Source organism: Podarcis gaigeae (genome assembly GCF_964106915.1).
Source record: "Podarcis gaigeae genome assembly, chromosome: 3".
In the NCBI taxonomy this organism is placed as follows: Eukaryota; Metazoa; Chordata; class Lepidosauria; order Squamata; family Lacertidae; genus Podarcis; species Podarcis gaigeae.
Window position 1 is genome coordinate 36,963,527 of NC_139680.1, and position 17,243 is coordinate 36,980,769.

At 42.3% G+C, this 17,243-nt stretch overlaps 1 protein-coding gene across 6 annotated transcripts in view; it reads right to left on the bottom strand.

Moving 5' to 3' along the window:
• The window catches only part of COL9A1 (collagen type IX alpha 1 chain), a 93,152-nt gene that overhangs the window by 10,857 nt on the left and 65,052 nt on the right, over positions 1-17,243 (bottom strand). For all 6 annotated transcript variants that reach the window (XM_083730156.1, XM_083730155.1, XM_083730159.1 and 3 more), the window contains 8 exons: positions 15,675-15,728; positions 14,630-14,674; positions 14,484-14,537; positions 14,322-14,375; positions 7,505-7,558; positions 6,639-6,710; positions 854-889; positions 704-748 (listed from right to left, as the gene is read on the bottom strand). In XM_083730156.1, coding sequence (XP_083586282.1) covers positions 704-748; positions 854-889; positions 6,639-6,710; positions 7,505-7,558; positions 14,322-14,375; positions 14,484-14,537; positions 14,630-14,674; positions 15,675-15,728 — 414 coding nt within the window. The remainder of the gene's footprint in view (positions 1-703; positions 749-853; positions 890-6,638; positions 6,711-7,504; positions 7,559-14,321; positions 14,376-14,483; positions 14,538-14,629; positions 14,675-15,674; positions 15,729-17,243) is intronic.

The following is a 17,243-nucleotide window of genomic DNA, read 5'->3' on the forward strand; positions in this document are numbered from 1 at the left end:
TTTTGTTCATGAAAGTGGTACTATCTGTAGTTGAACATTTTGATGCCTCATTCAAGATTCAGTATGTTCTGGAGTGGAGATGGCGAACCTGTTACCCTCCAAATGTTGTTGGATCACAACTCCCATCATCCCTGACTAAAGGCCATCCTGGCTGGGTCTGCTAGGAACTGGAGTCCAGCAACATCTGCAGGGCCAAACATTGTGCTACTCTAAAACTGCCCCTGAACTGTAACTACATCGCTAATGGCTGTGCCCTGCCTCTGATATGGCACAACAATGTCAAGTTGCATGGGGGTAGGAAGAGCTGAGAACACAAGTGGGTAATGTTCTCAGAGGCTTATCTGCCTCACTAGACTGATCCAAAGTAGTCAGATGTGGCGGCATTTGCTCTGTGAATGTCCAATGTTGAGCAATAGGCAAAGCAATCAGATCACATTTTGTATTCCTCTAATGTGCAGTCCTATGAGTTTCTACTCAGGAATAAGCCCTGCTGAGTTCAGCGGAACTTAATTTCCTAGAGAGTGTATATAGAAATGCAATAATATTACCCAAATGTCTACAGAGCTATCTTTTTTCGTTCACGTGGAATGTGCAGCTCTTTCAACAGCAAGCTGCATGACCCATTTGTCTGTGTTATATATGAAACAACACCTGCCAGTTTTAAAGCTGAGTGTGTAGAATGAATGAGGTGAAAAGATCTTACAAGATCGCCTCTTTGTCCAGGCTCCCCTTCTCCACCAGCAGCTCCCTATATTATAACAAGAAGCATATTATTTATAAATAAGGATAAGGCATTTTCCATAATTTCAACCTTGCTGGAAGCATACGAGACAATGTGAATATGTGTACTCACTTGATCTCCTTTGGGTCCTGGCTCACCAACCAAACCCTATGCGCAAAACAAAAATAACATGATTTTAAAAACAAACTAACTTAAAATTAGCTACTGTAGACACAGTTTAAAAATGCCCTAAACAGTGAGGCATTGATTTACATTTAACAGACAAGCTGTCCATGATTTGATAATTTTATTTTATAAATATATATATATATATTTTAAACTTACTTATTTTAAACTTACTTATTCGCATGAGTGTGTGTATATATATATATATATATATACATACATATACTCATGCGAATAAGTAAGTTTAAAATTCCCTTGCCTAGATCCAGGGATTCATACGTCTATGTTCTGCTGCACATAAAGAGCTCCCTTTGGAAGGAAATTCCCCATTTGATTAAATGGATGAGGCAATATGGATCTTTATGTATCTGGAGCTATCCTCTCTACTGAAGTGAAATGGGAAGCCTTTATGATAGGGACAGAAAGGTGAGATCCATTTTGGAACTCCTTCATCTTGTTGAACTTCCAAAGCTTAGGGGAGGGACTATTCAGCAGCCATTTTAAGTGTTTTTTCCCCTGATCTTATGGTTAACTTTAACTGGTGTTATGATGTATGATATATCCCTATTGTACACCACACAGAAACTACAGTATTAAATGGTATCTAAATTATCAAATTAAGTACAGTGGAACCTGGAAGGGAATGCTTATGTTTTCAAAAGCACCTCAAAATTCAAATAGCTTTTGAGGCACATTTCTCCATTTTCTCAATGGAATTTGCCAACCGCCCATTGCACCTTGGTTGTCAAACGTTTCGGAAGTCAAACGGTCTTCCGGGACGGATTATGTTCGACAACTGAAGTACCACTGTAAATAATGGCAACATCATAATCTATTTGATTCATGTGTTCTTTGAGCTAGCTAGAAAATGACTGCACTGCAAGTGGTTTACTCCATATATGTATAACAGTTTATTCCATGAATATTTTCCAAAATATTCTTTAAAAAACAATTTTTTTAACATGAAGGAAAGAAAACCAAAACAGCAATAAAAATTAACAGAAATGGAGCAATGTCTGAGGCTTGAGGAAATCCAGTGTTTCAGTCAGGGCTGGTAGTGAGACAGACTTTAAATAACACTATTCCTGCTTTCCTTTTTTTCTGGTAACACTAATCAATAACCAGACAATTTCAACTCTTCCTCCTTGCTGTCAGCATGACAAACAGAGTTCAATTTAAGTGTGGGCCTAAGTGGCGTTATGGGGACAGCCAAGGTGGGTGATTAATGCTCTCAGAAATCTCTTGTGGCCATTCCTTCTTCTCCCGTAGTTGACAAGAGAACCACATGGCTTGTGCCTGGGAATTCAGGGCTCAGGAAAATTGTGCTAAATGGGGTCTGGGCAACAGGTTCACAACCTTGGCTGACCATCTACTTGGTATATCGTGGTTCATGTACTTGATGGAAATTGCTTTAGAAAACATGGCACCAAACAAGGCTATTGCCAAACTGTGTTTGACCTGAAATAATAATAAAGAGTCATTTCATCTTTTTCCCCTGCAAGGGGTGGTTTCCCCAATTTTAGGAAGTTGGAAACCCCTAACTCCAAGGCATTTGGGGGCATTTAGACCTTTGAAAAATGTAACTGAGAGGTATCTATGCATCACTGTCGGGGCAGCTAATTATTCCACATTGAATGATATGATCTTGTGTACTGATGAGTTTTCCTGCCCTTTCAATGCAAATTTTAACTCTCACTCTGAATTCCATCCTTTACATTTTTCATTTGCACATCAAGGCTGCCTCTCCTTCCCTCCCTCTTCCTCTCATCTTCAGAATTCCTTGCCAGGAGACATGTTCATTGACTTTTTTCCTTAACAAACCACTTCTCAAGCTACCTCTAATGAAACTTGGTATTGTTGATTGCCACCTTTCTTCTTCTAGGGCCCCAGTACATTAAATAGCTGCACAGCGGACATTAAATTCAGCTGGTGAAGATTTCCACTGCTCCATCTTTACTGTGGGACAAGCTTCTCTTGTTGAATTTCTGCCAAGCCTTCCTACCTGCACAAGACCTATTTCCGCAAGACAGATCAGGAAGGTCTCCCATTTTTGTTCTTGATTTCTTTTTTTTCTTTTTTTAGAAAAACAGCTTTCATTTTAAAAACACCTAGGGACTTCCATTAAACCCAACAATAGATAGAATATTAAATTAGAATTTTAATTGAGACTGCTCTTCTAAGCAGACTTTCATCCAAGATTGTAAATATGATGGAAACAGCATAACTTAATTCCGAATAAATGTTTTGCAAATCAAAGTGCTCCTTTGAAACACAGAGATGTTTCTTTATGGGAAGGCTTAATATATGAGACAGAGTTTGCCCCCTCACAATCTGGTACTACTGCTGCCAAGTGTGTGTTTGAATGCACCAACGATTTTGGAGATATTTATATTGAACACACACACAATACTCTTTCATCTACACTTCTTATTTCTCTTGGCTTTCATACATTGCATCATGCCTGCTGAGCAGCATGAAGGCACAAAGATGAGAGGAAAAGAAGAACAGAAGCAAACTAGATACACATATTCAGCACTCCCTCCTACAGAATGTATACAAGGTACATTTGTATTATTGCAATTTAAGAAGAAAGTAATAGTGGCAGTGCTTTTATACAACACCACTGTGCAGAACCAAAAGAATAAGTATGTGGCAAGAATGTGGACATGGGTACCATTGCAACAGCAGGCTACCCTCAGACTTCCAAGTCAGAATACCTGGCACTGTTCCCATGGGATTGCTCTGCATGTCGGGACATCACAACATCCTGCAGTGCTAGGAGGGAAACAGTGTGTTGTGCCTGTTTTTGCCAATTTCAAATACACCCCCCAGATATCCGGGGCCACACAGAGGAGAGGGGAGGGAGGGAAATAGACAGAGTACACATGCACATTCAACTGCCTAACAGTGTCTGAGTCACCCAGGAGATTGCGGAAATAAGAGTCATTCCGTTGTTTGGAGAGGTCACTTCCTGGTTTGCACGGAGAAGCCATTTTCAATGGAGCCCAGAAACAGAAGCATGCAACTGTATTGAGGCAGCACAAGACACAGAAATTTTGCACCCCTAACAATTCTGCGCCTGAGGAAACCGCCCCTGTGCCGCCACCCCACTATGCCACTGCTACCACCTACCCTCTGTGTAACTAATATTCTATCAGTTACACCCAGTATGTTTCCTATGGCATGTAGTTACACCCACCCCACACATTTACAGCAGTGCCAATCACCTGACCTCCCTCACTCTGAATCGTTGCTGCATACCAGAACAGAGGTGGCAGCAGCAAGCTCAGTGCAGTGCAAATACACTGGCAGAGCCAATCTGGCTCTCCTGTCACTGGGTTTGAACTATGCCAACTTACCACCACCATGCCCCCTCATAGAAAATATCATTCTACAACAAAAGCAAAAATAAAAAATGGAACGTTGCCCTGGCTTAGTATAAAACCGCTTCTTGTTTCACTTCTGTCTGCCCTAATGGTTTGGAGCCATTTTCATGAATAACTGAATATATTACCATGACAGATGGAGCCATCCGAGTTGATGACAAGGTATAATCCTCACGTCAAACATCTGCATTTTTGGCCATCTTCATGTGAGAACGTGAGTACCTGTGTCTACTTGTGTGTTTAAAGCATGAGTGTTTGTATCCCCTTCCTAGGTGGTTCTGGCGGACCACACAACAAGCACCCACTCCGGAATTCCTCTTGGATCCAAGTGGGAAGGAGATTCAAAAATCCCTACAACAGCATGCATGGATCCTTGGGTCACATGGACAGGGCAGCAACTGTACAACCAAGGGAAAGTTGGAAGGTTGAGAAGGCATGTTTGAAGCAGACCTTGGTGGGGAAAGGACACTATATTTACCTGTCATGGAGACAGAGACACCTGCAGTGTGCCCCAAAGGTATCTATTAGAACTTCACCCTCCTCACTAAGCCACCTCAGGGCATGCATGCCACTACCATGGTGAATAACCTTGGGCACGCTGCAGAAATACACCCAACCATTCACAATGTATGGAGGACCTAAGGTGCCACATTCTTCTTCCACCCGCTAGTGCACAGATTACCACTACTAATAGGACTGGAAGTAACCAATGTTCTGAGGGCTTAGAAAAGAGCAGGCTATTGGACTCCCCAAGGTGAAGTGCATGGGGGCGGTGGCCTTGGAACAGTATTTACTCCAATGGCCTGAGGTGTGGTGCTCTCTGTGAGTGAAAAGGATTGTGCCCTTCATTTTGTCCAGGAACATATTTTCATTCAGTGCAATAAGCACTGCAGCTAAGGGACACTCGGAAAAAATCTAAGGCTGATGTTGAGTTCTAGAATGCAGCAGGAATGGTTTTTGTTAATGGTAGCTATTAGTATTTTGGACCATCAAATAATCCACCAGTAGACACTTCAACAGCTGGAGCAGAAATAGATATACATATATATATATATATTCCATTTTAAATATAGAGAAGATCACATGAGTATGGGGAAGGCACAGCTACAGTGAAGAGCACTAGGCATCAGTAGCAAGTGGTAAAGACTACCTATAATTAGACTTCCCTTGAGAATAAACCCTTTCCAAGTTAATTCCTCGGAACTGATGGCTCTGGAATTCTATAGCACTCTGCCAATTAAGCTAATGCCATAATGATGAATGCTCATTGACAGAACATCAAATATCCCCTAGCACAGACAGGGCAAAGAATTTCAAGAAAGCAACAGCTGAAGTTAAGAAGCCTTTTCCCACAGAGAGAGAATGATCTTCTTGACAATCAAGTCAGAGCTAAGATTTTTCCTTAATTTGCTAACTAAGCAACCAGCGACTTTGAATGTGAAAGCTAAAATTACCCAGGGGTGCAAAAGGAAAAGACTGGAGGCTTGAGTGGGAAAGGACAGGGGAGAGAACTCTAATGAGCAGAAAACAAAAACCTCAGAAATAATCTGGAAAACCCTTAGCAACAATCAAAGGGGTACAGAGGCACCGAGTTCCATCCAAAATTGCAGGGGCCATCTTCTGCATTGAGCGCTGCACTTCAGGAGGAGGCCTAGTGAGGCCTGCTGTCGCCCGAGAGGACCAGCGAGGACCACTGCCACCCAAGCGAGGCCCAGCAAGACCTGCTACTAGCCAAGCAAGGACCACTGCTGCAAGGTTGGGGAGGGGGCTCAGTCCTGTCCCAGCAGACTTGGGGGGCGGGGCAGACTGAAGACACCTCAGCCCTATAGAATTGGCACCTATGAAGCAGTAGCAGCGTAGGATGGAACTGGGGTTCTAATAAGGTGAACAGTTTCCCTTCTTAGGCTCAATTTTATGTCGGTCATAGCGTGACTGGGAGTGGGGGCCTTAATTAAAGTAAGTAATATCAGTAATATCATGAGGAATATCAGCAAAGGTGAGGTGAAGGGTAAAAAAAAATACCAAGGTGTGTGTGCTGGTGGTGTTGTTGAGGAACTTGTTGGCTACACACCACAACAGTTTTCACAGACCTGAGGGCAGAAACACATAACAATTCAAGGCAGGGATACCTTTGCCCTGTAGATTTTGGACTACAACCTGTCATCCCTGACCGTGAGCCATGTTGGATGGGCTTGAGTTAACAGTCCAACAACGTCGAGAAGGCTCCCAGATTCCCCACCCCTGCAATATTGGTAGTTCTAACTCCTCCTCCCTTTAATTGGCTTCAGAAAATAATTAGACCAAGAGTAGCTGCAGCAATTCCTTATGGCAAATCGTAGACTTACCCTGTCACCTTTAGCACCAGGCAATCCTGGAGGCCCAGGTAAACCTGGGAGGCCTATGTCACCTTCGCCACCCTGTGGAAACAAAGATGGCAGATTCTTAGGGTAATTTTTAGACTAAACAAAAGAACCATTGATAAAGAGACCTAGCCTCTGAGAAGCACATTACACTTTCCCTATGGAGAGTAATAAGAACTGCCGGCTGTGTGCTTTCTTTCTGAACCATAGACTCTGCTAAATTGTTGCTGACAGTTTGCTATAATCTACTGCAGCCAGAAAACAGCAGTTCCTAGACTTTTAATACATCTGCTAAAATATTTGTGCCTTTATGGAGGAGGATGCTGTAATTCCTCAACCCTATGGTGTGAGCATTCCTCTCTAACAGGGAGCCCTTTCAGTTCCCAAATAGCCAGGCTGCCCTTCGAGCAGAAACCATGCAAATGAAGATTGAGTCATTTCAAAGAAGGCATTCACGCTCAGTAGTCATTAATGCCAGATAGCTGCTAGCAGGAAAGGAAAAAGAAAAAACTGGCCTTTCATTATTCCTGCTCCTTTTTAAATTAATAACACAAGCGACAGCTAACTTCACCATCTTAAGGCAATACACAAAGAGAGATATCTACTTTTCCTCCTCACAGTACTGCATTAAAAATGATGTGTTCCCAGTAGAATTTTACAGAATTCAAATAAGAAAATGTGGGTCTTAGTAGAGTCACAAGCTGGGAAGAGGGAAGGCAACAATGATTGTATTCATGTTTCATCTTCAGCTTCGTGCATAAACTGCTAGGTTGCTACGGATCCTAAGGGGAAACCATAAGCTCTTGGAAAAATAAAAATGAATTTGATGGGAGTAGACACTGGCTGCTTACCATTTTACCTGGCGGACCTGGAGGGCCAGCAGGACCCAGCTCACCTCTGCTACCCTTTGAGAAAACAAGGAGGCATTGTTAAAGCATTTTCCGGCAGCAAAATGAAGAATTGTTTCATTCATGCTTAATATATTTTTTTATAGTCAGCTAAAAAGCATAATACCGACTTAGAAGAAGGTAGCTCCTAATACTACCATTTCATTCTGCATCATATACACACATGTATCTCCTCTGGAGGGACAAGCACACGCTCATATGCTCAAGTGTGATTCTTTGGGTATGAGCAGCCTAATATCTCTTCATATTGTGATCGTGAAGCTGAGGCTCCAGTACTTTGGCCACCTCATGAGAAGAGAAGACTCCCTGGAGAAGACCCTGATGTTGGGAAAGATGGAGGGCACAAGGAGAAGGGGGCGACAGAGGACGAGATGGTTGGATAGTGTTTTCGAGGTTACCAGCATGAGTTTAACCAAACTGCGGGAGGCAGTGGAGGACAGAGGTACCTGGCGTTCTCTGGTCCATGGGGTCACGAAGAGTCGGACACGACTAAACGACTAAACAACAACAACAACAATATCTCTTCATAGAGGATGCTCGGTTCCCATGGTTAAATACCAATTGCTGGAAACTGTGGGTAGTAAGAGTTCTTTTCAGCCCATGTTCTGCTTACAAGTTTCCTTGAGGCATCGCCTTGGCCACTGTGAAAACAGGATGCTGGACGAGATGGTCCACTGACTTGATCCAGCAGGCTCTTATTACTTTCTTATTGTCTTATTTCTTTTAAAGATAAGTTTATCAACCAGTTAGATGAGTGTGTGCATAATCTGACAATAGCAATACATCATCGGAACTGACTTAACATGAACCACTGTGGGTAGGTGTAATTCTAGCTTTCATGTTAATATTCTGGTAAGGAAACTGTAACACAACAGGTTATGGAGCAATGAAAAGATGAAGCTACATATGAAATACATGTTATGCCGCATCTCGAAATTGCATTAAATGGCTTTTCAAGCAAAGCAAAGCAAGGAAACTTACTGGAAAATAATTAAGTAACCCAGAGGGATCAAAAGAACTCAGAACTGGGTAGGTTTCCAGTCACTCCTTCTATAAAATTTCTATGTCATTAACATGAGAAGCCTTTAGAAAGGCTTGGAAAAAACCTTCAGGTGACCCAGAAAATTAATTAATCTTCTCCACAAATTTAGCTCCATTTAGTTACTTTTGTAACATGATTATTGAACATGCCTCTAGATGCAGATTCACGTGAACATAATTAAAATTAGAACAAGTTGAAAACCACTTCTTCTGTTTATCACCATAAGATATGCAATTGAAAAACTAATATTTTTGGTAGGGAAAATTAGGTTGCTCAGGCTAGCAGTTCCAGTTTAATGTGCTTAAAAAAAATCTATTATATGCTCACATCTTTTCGAGTTTCAATTAGGAAAATCTCATTTTGTAATGCTGCACATCGTGTGAACTTGTTTCAGGTTGACAATTCACATGAATGTGAACCCATGGTGTGAGGGTCTAAGTACAGTTGGCTACTAGAAACCTTGGGCTTCTATGCCCTCTCCTTTAATTTAATATAAACCAGAGAGAGGTGAGATCACCGTGCTCAAGATGAGGAGAGATCATATGTGTTCCATGTTCATTCGCATAGCACCAAACCATGTTGTGGCATCAAATCTGAACATCTGTTCTTCAGGTGTCAAAAGTCTACACCTAGCTGCCCTACTGAAGAGGGCCCGGTTCTTTTTCTTGCACAGCCAATAAGGAGGCAATGCACATCTAGATATGCATCTGCATCACAATGCTTGTCTTGGGATCTTTAGGGAAACGTTTGAAAACAAAACTGCTGTTTTCGTAACGGCATTGTACACATCTATGGTGCAACCCTAATTCTGGTCACCTCACTTCAGGAATGGTTACAACATCTGGAGCTTTTCAGTTTAGAGGGAAGGTGCTCTGAGAACATCCCAGGAAGGATGAACATGCAGGATAGCAAGCATGCATGTAGGCTTTCCAGTTATTGTTTACGGATGGGAAACGAATCCTGAGGATAACTTTTAGGCCACTGGACTCTTCACTGCAAAGTAGCGACTTCTTGCCACATTTGTCCCTGGCATATTGCGGGCTATATATGTTTATCTCCCTCTCCTCAGCCCCCATTTTCTGGGCACAATTTGACGTGCCTTTTGTTTTTTAAATACATTTTTTAAATTCAAGCAAGAGCACTCAGTCCATCAGTGTGGTCCCTTCCAACTTTGAGAAGGTACTCAGAGAGGTGCTCTTGGTAGCTGTCCCACTATGGTGATGCCCCGTTCCTGTGAAGCCTCATGAAAGTCCAAACTGAAGTACTGTATTGTCCCAAAGCCCCTTCATCGCCTTGTCATTGCGAAGGGGCTTGAATAACTCCAAGAAGCTATGAGCTATGCCATCCAGGGCCACCCAAGATGGACAGGTCATAACCGAGAGTTTAGACTAAATGTGATCCACCTGGAGAAGGAACTGGCAAACCACTCCAGTATTTTGCCAAGAAAACACCATGGGCATAAAAAAGGAGCTTTTTCATGCTCTGTTTCATGGGGTCACGGAGAGTTGAACACAACTAAGACGACTAAACAACAACAACATTGTGCATAAGAACTGTAAAATATCTCCATTTTAACAGCATAGCCATCTTGCTTTTGGGGGGAGGGTGCACATCTGATCCATATATAGCATCTCTGCGAAATAACAGAGTGGAAACAATGGAGGAAAAGAACTGGCAAAGACTGGCAGAGTGAGGCCAAGAATGGGCCATTGTGCCCAACTGAGCACAAATAATCTGCTTATACCACTACTGCTGCCGATTCTTTTTTTTAAAAAAAGCATTATCACTGATTATGTCTGACACTTTGAAGTTTAAAATTTTATACTCTGGAGCAATTTAGCATAAAAGGAAAGCTTTCAAAGATTTCAACCAGAAATGAAGTGCGATAATCATAAAGACCAATTTCCATAATGTGTGTGCGAGGCAAAGCTTCAAGTCAACTGGTAAAAAGAACAATGAAATACATGTTTTATTAATACGTTTTGATCTATAACATTAAGATATAGGAAGTTTGGCTGTAAGATTGCAGTTCAGTGGTGCCCCGCAAGACGAACGCCTCACAAGACGGAAAACCCGCTAGACGAAAGGGTTTTCCGTTTTGGAGGCGCTTCGCAAAACGAATTTCCCTATGGGCTTGCTTCTCAAGACGAAAATGTCTTGCGAGTTCCTGCGGGGTTTTCCCCCTCCCCCCCCTTTTCCTAAGCCGCTAAGCCGCTTATCAGCTGATCTGCTGATAAGCCGCTTAACAGCTGATCGCTAAAAGCCACTAAACCACTAATAGCGCTAATCCGCTAAGCTGTCAATGGGCTTGCTTCGCAAGACGAAAAAACTGCTATACGAAGAGCCTCACGGAACGGATTAATTTCGTCTTGCGAGGCACCACTGTACCCTGACTTGTGCCATTACAGTGATTCAAAGGCTTGATCTTATCCGTGTTCTTTTCCCCTTGTGCAGCAGATCATAACAATTGGGATGATGGTTCTAATGCTCCGAAGAAGCTATATCAAATTAAGTGGAAGTATAGCGGTTCAAGCAGTTGGCCAATCATGTTACCATGAACCAGGTACCGATCAAGTACTTGGTGAAAGTTGATAGTTCTGTTGATCAGGTTGTTGAGGAGATGTATGCAGACAAGGAGTCAAACTACACTTTTTATAGGAATTTTGGGTTCAGAGGTACCAAGAGAACAAAGGAAATTATTTTTGTAAGATACAACAGCAGCTAGAATGATACAGTGGTACCTTGGGCTACAAACACCTTGTGTTACAAACACTTCGGGTTACAGACTCCGCTAACCCGGAAGTAGTACCTCGGGTTAAGAACTTTACCTCAGGATGAGAACAGAAATCGCACGGCGGCGGTGCAGCGGCAGCAGGAGGCCCCATAGCTAAAGTGGCGCCTCAGGTTAAGAGCGATTTCAGGTTAAGAACGTACCTCCGGAACGAATTAAGTTCGTAACCAGAGGTACAACTGTATATGCCCAGGGATGGGATGGAAAGAAGCAGCAGTTCCAACTAAAGAAGATTGGCAACTAAAATTAATGAAAAACACAGAAATGGTGAAACTTACTGGAAGAAATCAAGAAGGACTTTTTAATATAGAATGTGAACTTTTTACTAAACTTTGTAACTACACTGAATTTGGGGATGCTGGGAAACGAACACCTACCCTCCCTGCTGCTACACTCTTGAGAACTACTGGGGGGGGGGGTGTTGCAGCAATCCTAGGCGCTCTTCTCTGGGAGTAAGAAGCTCCATTGACCATAATGGGACTTGCTTCTAAGTTAACCATACTGGGCTGCATGGCTGTAAACTTATAGTAGTTTAGTTACTTGTGAGTGGGCCCCATTGAAATGAAGTCTAGCTTCCAAGTAAGTACAGTGGTACCTCGGGTTAAGAACTTAATTCGTTCCGGAGGTCCGTTCTTAACCTGAAACTGTTCTTAACCTGAGGTACCACTTTAGCTAATGGGGCCTCCCACTGCCGCCGTGCCACCGGAGCACGATTTCTGTTCTCATCCTGAAGCAAAGTCCTTAACCCGAGGTACTATTTCTGGGTTAGCGGAGTCTGTAACCTGAAGCATCTGTAACCTGAGGTACCACTGTATGGTTAAGAATGATTTGTAAATTTATAGATATAACGAAACAATCGGTGTAAACTAATGTGTAAAGCAATGTTTCCCCCACGTTTCTCATTGAAAGCATGATTTATAGAATGTTTTGGACATCTATCAGCTTATGCAAACCATTATTAGCTGACAGAAATCTAGAGATGTCATGCTGGTCACTAGAACTAGAACGTTCAGAGTCTAATCTGAACTGCTTCCAGAGCTTGCAGTGGGGATGGTTAATAATTAACACAGTATGGTAGCTCCGGTTTCTACGCACTGCTGATTTTATAAACCCTTAGTTGCATTTTATGGGATTAAAAACATAGTTTAGAAGATTATCTTGCATTATCCGGTTAAGGAACTACCCTGTTCTTTATTAACCAAGAGCTGTCCAAAAACATTCAGACCGGCATCAGTTTAGAGAAAGGAATTTGGGAAATAGCCAAGTATATCTAAACAAGTTCTGCTCAAAGCCACCAACAGTTTGCAATTTTTGCAAATAAAGAGTTTTTCTGAAAAAAATATATATCAAGTTATTGTGTCACTAGCCAGAGCTGACTTTGGTAGTTATTACTCTATGCAACTCAGTTTTGCATGGAGCACAATGGCAAGCAGTATTCCCCAAATCCACTGCCACATTTTCAGTGTTCTGTGTTCAGGAATAGTGCACTGTGTCCTTAAGTATACTTCACTTTTTATCCCCCATCGCCTTTCTTCATTTGGGTAAGAAGAATCCCTGCTGCAAGCCTGTATTAACAGTCCTGGCAGGGAGGATTATATAACACCATTTAGTGAACCTGTGATGTTACTAGAATGTATTCCAGAAAGTGGTTTTCATTAGAACAACACTTGCATACTAGGTTTGAAAATGTGCCTGTGTATTGGTCTATGTGGATTCCAAAGAAATGTATCTCACCCTTTGTGTTTAGTGTAGATCAAGTATCTTCAACCTTTTCAGGCCCAGAACCCACTTTTAACCCAAACATGCCTTTGAGGACCCATTTCTTAATCTTGTACCATACATTTGCATGGTAGAGGTGCTCCTGTTTCAACCTACCTTGGATCAAGCCATGGCCCACAAGTATGGACGTGATACTTATATACAGCCTTATATACAGGGGCTGATGATTCTCATGTGATATGCCAGATTAATAAATAACCAGGTGTAAAATGCACTTCCATGTTGACGAGAGATATTTCAGGTAATGTCTGAATGTAAGATTATGGATGGTAGTGATTTATGGACATCCATGAGTGTTTACAATAATGCATGATAGACATAACGTTCTTAAATCAGATAAATGAGCTAATAATACATATTTAATAGTCATATGGTACATAATATTATGTACAATAAACAGTTATGTATTATGTAAAATTATAGATACTAGTATATTCAAGGATATTCATGGCGTAAATGATTAATGCATAATTAAACATATATGTATTATGTCCAATATATAGGATAATGTATATATTATTATTTCATGGGGTAATAAAATATAAAAGGGGCACCCTATTTCTCTGTCTAACACAGTAGGTAGCCGCACCAAACATTTTGAATGAAGTCTGGACACGGTGGTGTAGCTGAGAGGTTGACTCTTAGTTGACCCTTAGGTTGACCCAGGGACAGGTTCTTGAGAGGGTTCCAAGAAATGTCAGGCTTCCATTATGTCATAAACAATGGCTAAGACCTCATGCAGTGCAGCTGAAATTCATCCTCAGTTCACAACAGAAGAACCAAAAAGAACCCCACAACTTCTGGCATAGTGTGTAAGGGTCTTCAGTCCCTCTACGGACCATGAAAGCTCTGCATGACGTGGATCTGTAGACTAGTGTTCAGCTTATCATATATAATTCTACTTACATGTTTCATGGTTTTGGCTGGAGTGTTTAACTCACTACAGAATATCGGGCTGAGTTTATTTGTATTATCACTCGGCAAATGTGAACAACTAATTTGGGACTGGAAGAAATTGATGTGAAAGCTAAAAGAGTTTACGTCACAGGCAAATAACACAAGCGGCTTTTGTGCAGACCTTGTCTCCTGCACCACTGTCCTATAACTGAAATCCCAGAACCTAAAGATAGAGCAGAACAAGTACTTACCGATGGGCCTCTGGGTCCGATGGGCCCTTTTTCTCCCTGTGGCCCCTGTTCTCCCTGTTTAACACGATTACAAGAACAGAACGTGCTTTAAAACTGATTCTGCACAAAATGTGCAAGTGTTATTAAAAAATAAAATGAAACTGGAGAAAAAAAGGAGCTTACAGGTTTACCCGAATTCCCCATCAAACCAGGTATCCCAGGAGGACCTGCATTACCCTGTTGGGAGACAAGGAGAATTAGCCACAAGAGTGGAGTAATTATTAAAAAATACATCTGGAATCTTTCCCAGATTGCCTAGAATACTTTACCTGTGGTCCAGCAACACCTTTTGCTCCTGGAGACCCTGGTAAACCCTAAAACAAAACAAAGAAAACACATTGCCTTAAAATATTCCTTGCTCCCTCAGGCAATTCTAGTCTGCATTGGAGGAGTATCTCCCGTAGTGTTGGGAACTGTTTCTTTTTGCCAAGCTATGTCATCAAGTGAATTATATTGGACCTTTTACAAGCATGTCTCAACAGAGCCAAAATCCATTTTAAAAAACACCCCAAACTAGTGCCAACATAATTAACCTTCCCCCTCCAAAGGACATGGAATACTCTTTAAGCACATGCTTAAGTTGGTTCCTAAAAGCATGCTATGAAAACGCATTGATTTTCATACCAGAGCCCAGTTTTCCGCAACAGCAACTATCTTATTTGATTGATCTATTGGTTTCCTTATGGTTTCATCCCACCTTAGGAATATAGTGAGGCACAAGGAATTGGAATGAGAGCGAGCGAGAGATTGTGGTAAAGTGGTCTTCTGAATAAGGAAAATAACAAATTTTGATAGTAGTACATGCAACTAATCTATGCTATACATTACAAAAGATGTAGGAAAACCTCAGGAGCCAAACAGTCTTTGACATACACTTCAGCACAGCCATAATATGCTTGCAGGGATGATGTCGTCATGTTGCATAGGCGGCACTAGATTTAGTTGTATCTGGGTGGAGCAGTGGGAGACAGCATGGCGGGGCTGCACCTTGGTGAAATGGTGAGGAAGTGGGCATGCTCTATTCTCTTAAAGAGAGATATCAACATTTTAATCTAGCTTCCTAGCTTGGGTGCCCTCTAAAGCTTCCATGACAATCCTGGAACTTACCCTTTACGTATGCAATTAACACAAACAGGATCATCCCAGCAAAACTGAATCATGCTACCTACACCCTAATTTTTAAAGGCTCCGCTCCTCATGGTTCCCCCCAGACTCTCACTATTCCTGTCATTACAGAAAATGAAGGCTTAATAAGCTTCGGTCTGGCTTGGAAATTTAACTATGTTTTACATTTAAAGTGCACAGAATACTTACTGGCAGTCCCTGAACTCCTATATCACCTGGAGGGCCTGGTTTTCCTGGTTCACCCTGGAAGGAAACGTTTGCATCAATCAAATGAAAACCGTTGTAGTACAAACTGTCTGCTTGTTTGCTATTCAGAAAAAAAGCCCAAACGAACAAGTTAGTATCTTTTTTTAAAAAAATACTGTGGCATCCTTTTCCAAACTGCTAACTTATGGGAATGTAATATCCCTGTTGTTCTGGTTGTTAACAACTTGATAGTACTTGGGAGTTAACCAAAAGACTCAACCAGCCAGGAAAAAGGTAAAGGAACCCCTGACCATTAGGTCCAGTCGTGACCGACTCTGGGGTTGCAGCGCTCATCTCACTTTATTGGCTGAGGGAGCCGGCATACAGCTTCCAGGGCATGTGGCCAGCATGACTAAGCCGCTTCTGGCGAACCAGAGCAGCACACGGAAATGCCGTTTACCTTCCCGCCGGAGTGGTACCTATTTATCTACTTGCACTTTGGCGTGCTTTCGAACTGCTAGGTTGGCAGGAGCAGGGACTGAACAACGGGAGCTCACCCCGTCGCGGGAATTCGGACCGCTGACCTTCTGATTGGCAAGTCCTAGACTCTTTGGTTTAACCCACAGCACCACCCGCGTCCCCAGCCAGCCAGCATGGGTGCACAAAAGAGGCAAATAAGGTTTGCTCTCTGCTTACACCCACAGATAATGCTAGGTGCAACTTGAGTGACTGTCGTATTCTTCATGAAGATGCAGTAGGAGCAGAAGCAGACTGGCTCACCATTGACAAAAGTGGCTCATTCATAACATTTAACTAGCACACTTTTGCTTTCTGCATGTCCTACCTCTTTAAGTGGAGATCTGACTGGTTTGGCGTCTTGCACAGCATCGACATCTGGGGCTCACTAAGGACATGGCTTCCCATGAGGCAGCCCTGTGTGCAAACTCCAAAGACTGGAGAGCTGCCATGTACAATCAAGGGGAGAAAATTGGGCATTTCAATATGAAGGGAAATGAATGTTAGCAATGAATTACCTTAATTAAATGGGAAATAAGTGGGTGTGTTAATTGGTGGAGGCATATGTGTAAAGGATTCCTTTCATGCATGTGTGACACAAGTGGTAATTTGGCATTTGACTGCTCCGTTAGAACATAAGGAGGTAGCTGCTGGTTAGACCAAAGTGCCAGAACACAGGACACTCCCTTAAACTTGGTGGTCCTAGCTGAGCACAGTCTGCAGTACAGCTCTCATCTTCCCTGGCCAATGACCATGTCTGCTAGTTCTGATGGGAGTTAACAGTTCACCAACAATGGTAGGGCCAAAGGTTGCCTACACCTCTCACAGAAGTTCCACTTAGCTATCATCATGGCGCCCACTGGCATGGGAGGAGGAGCTTCCATTGGCAGAGCTGGTATAGGGAAGGTGGGAGGAGTTGTGGGTGGGGTCAAGAGACACCGTATTAGGAGCAACTTGATGAGGCAGACTCTTACTCTTTCGAGACACCAGTCACCGTTATTGCCTCTGGATATGCAGGACCCAGAGAGATAATATCGCTAATCATAATTAATAGTT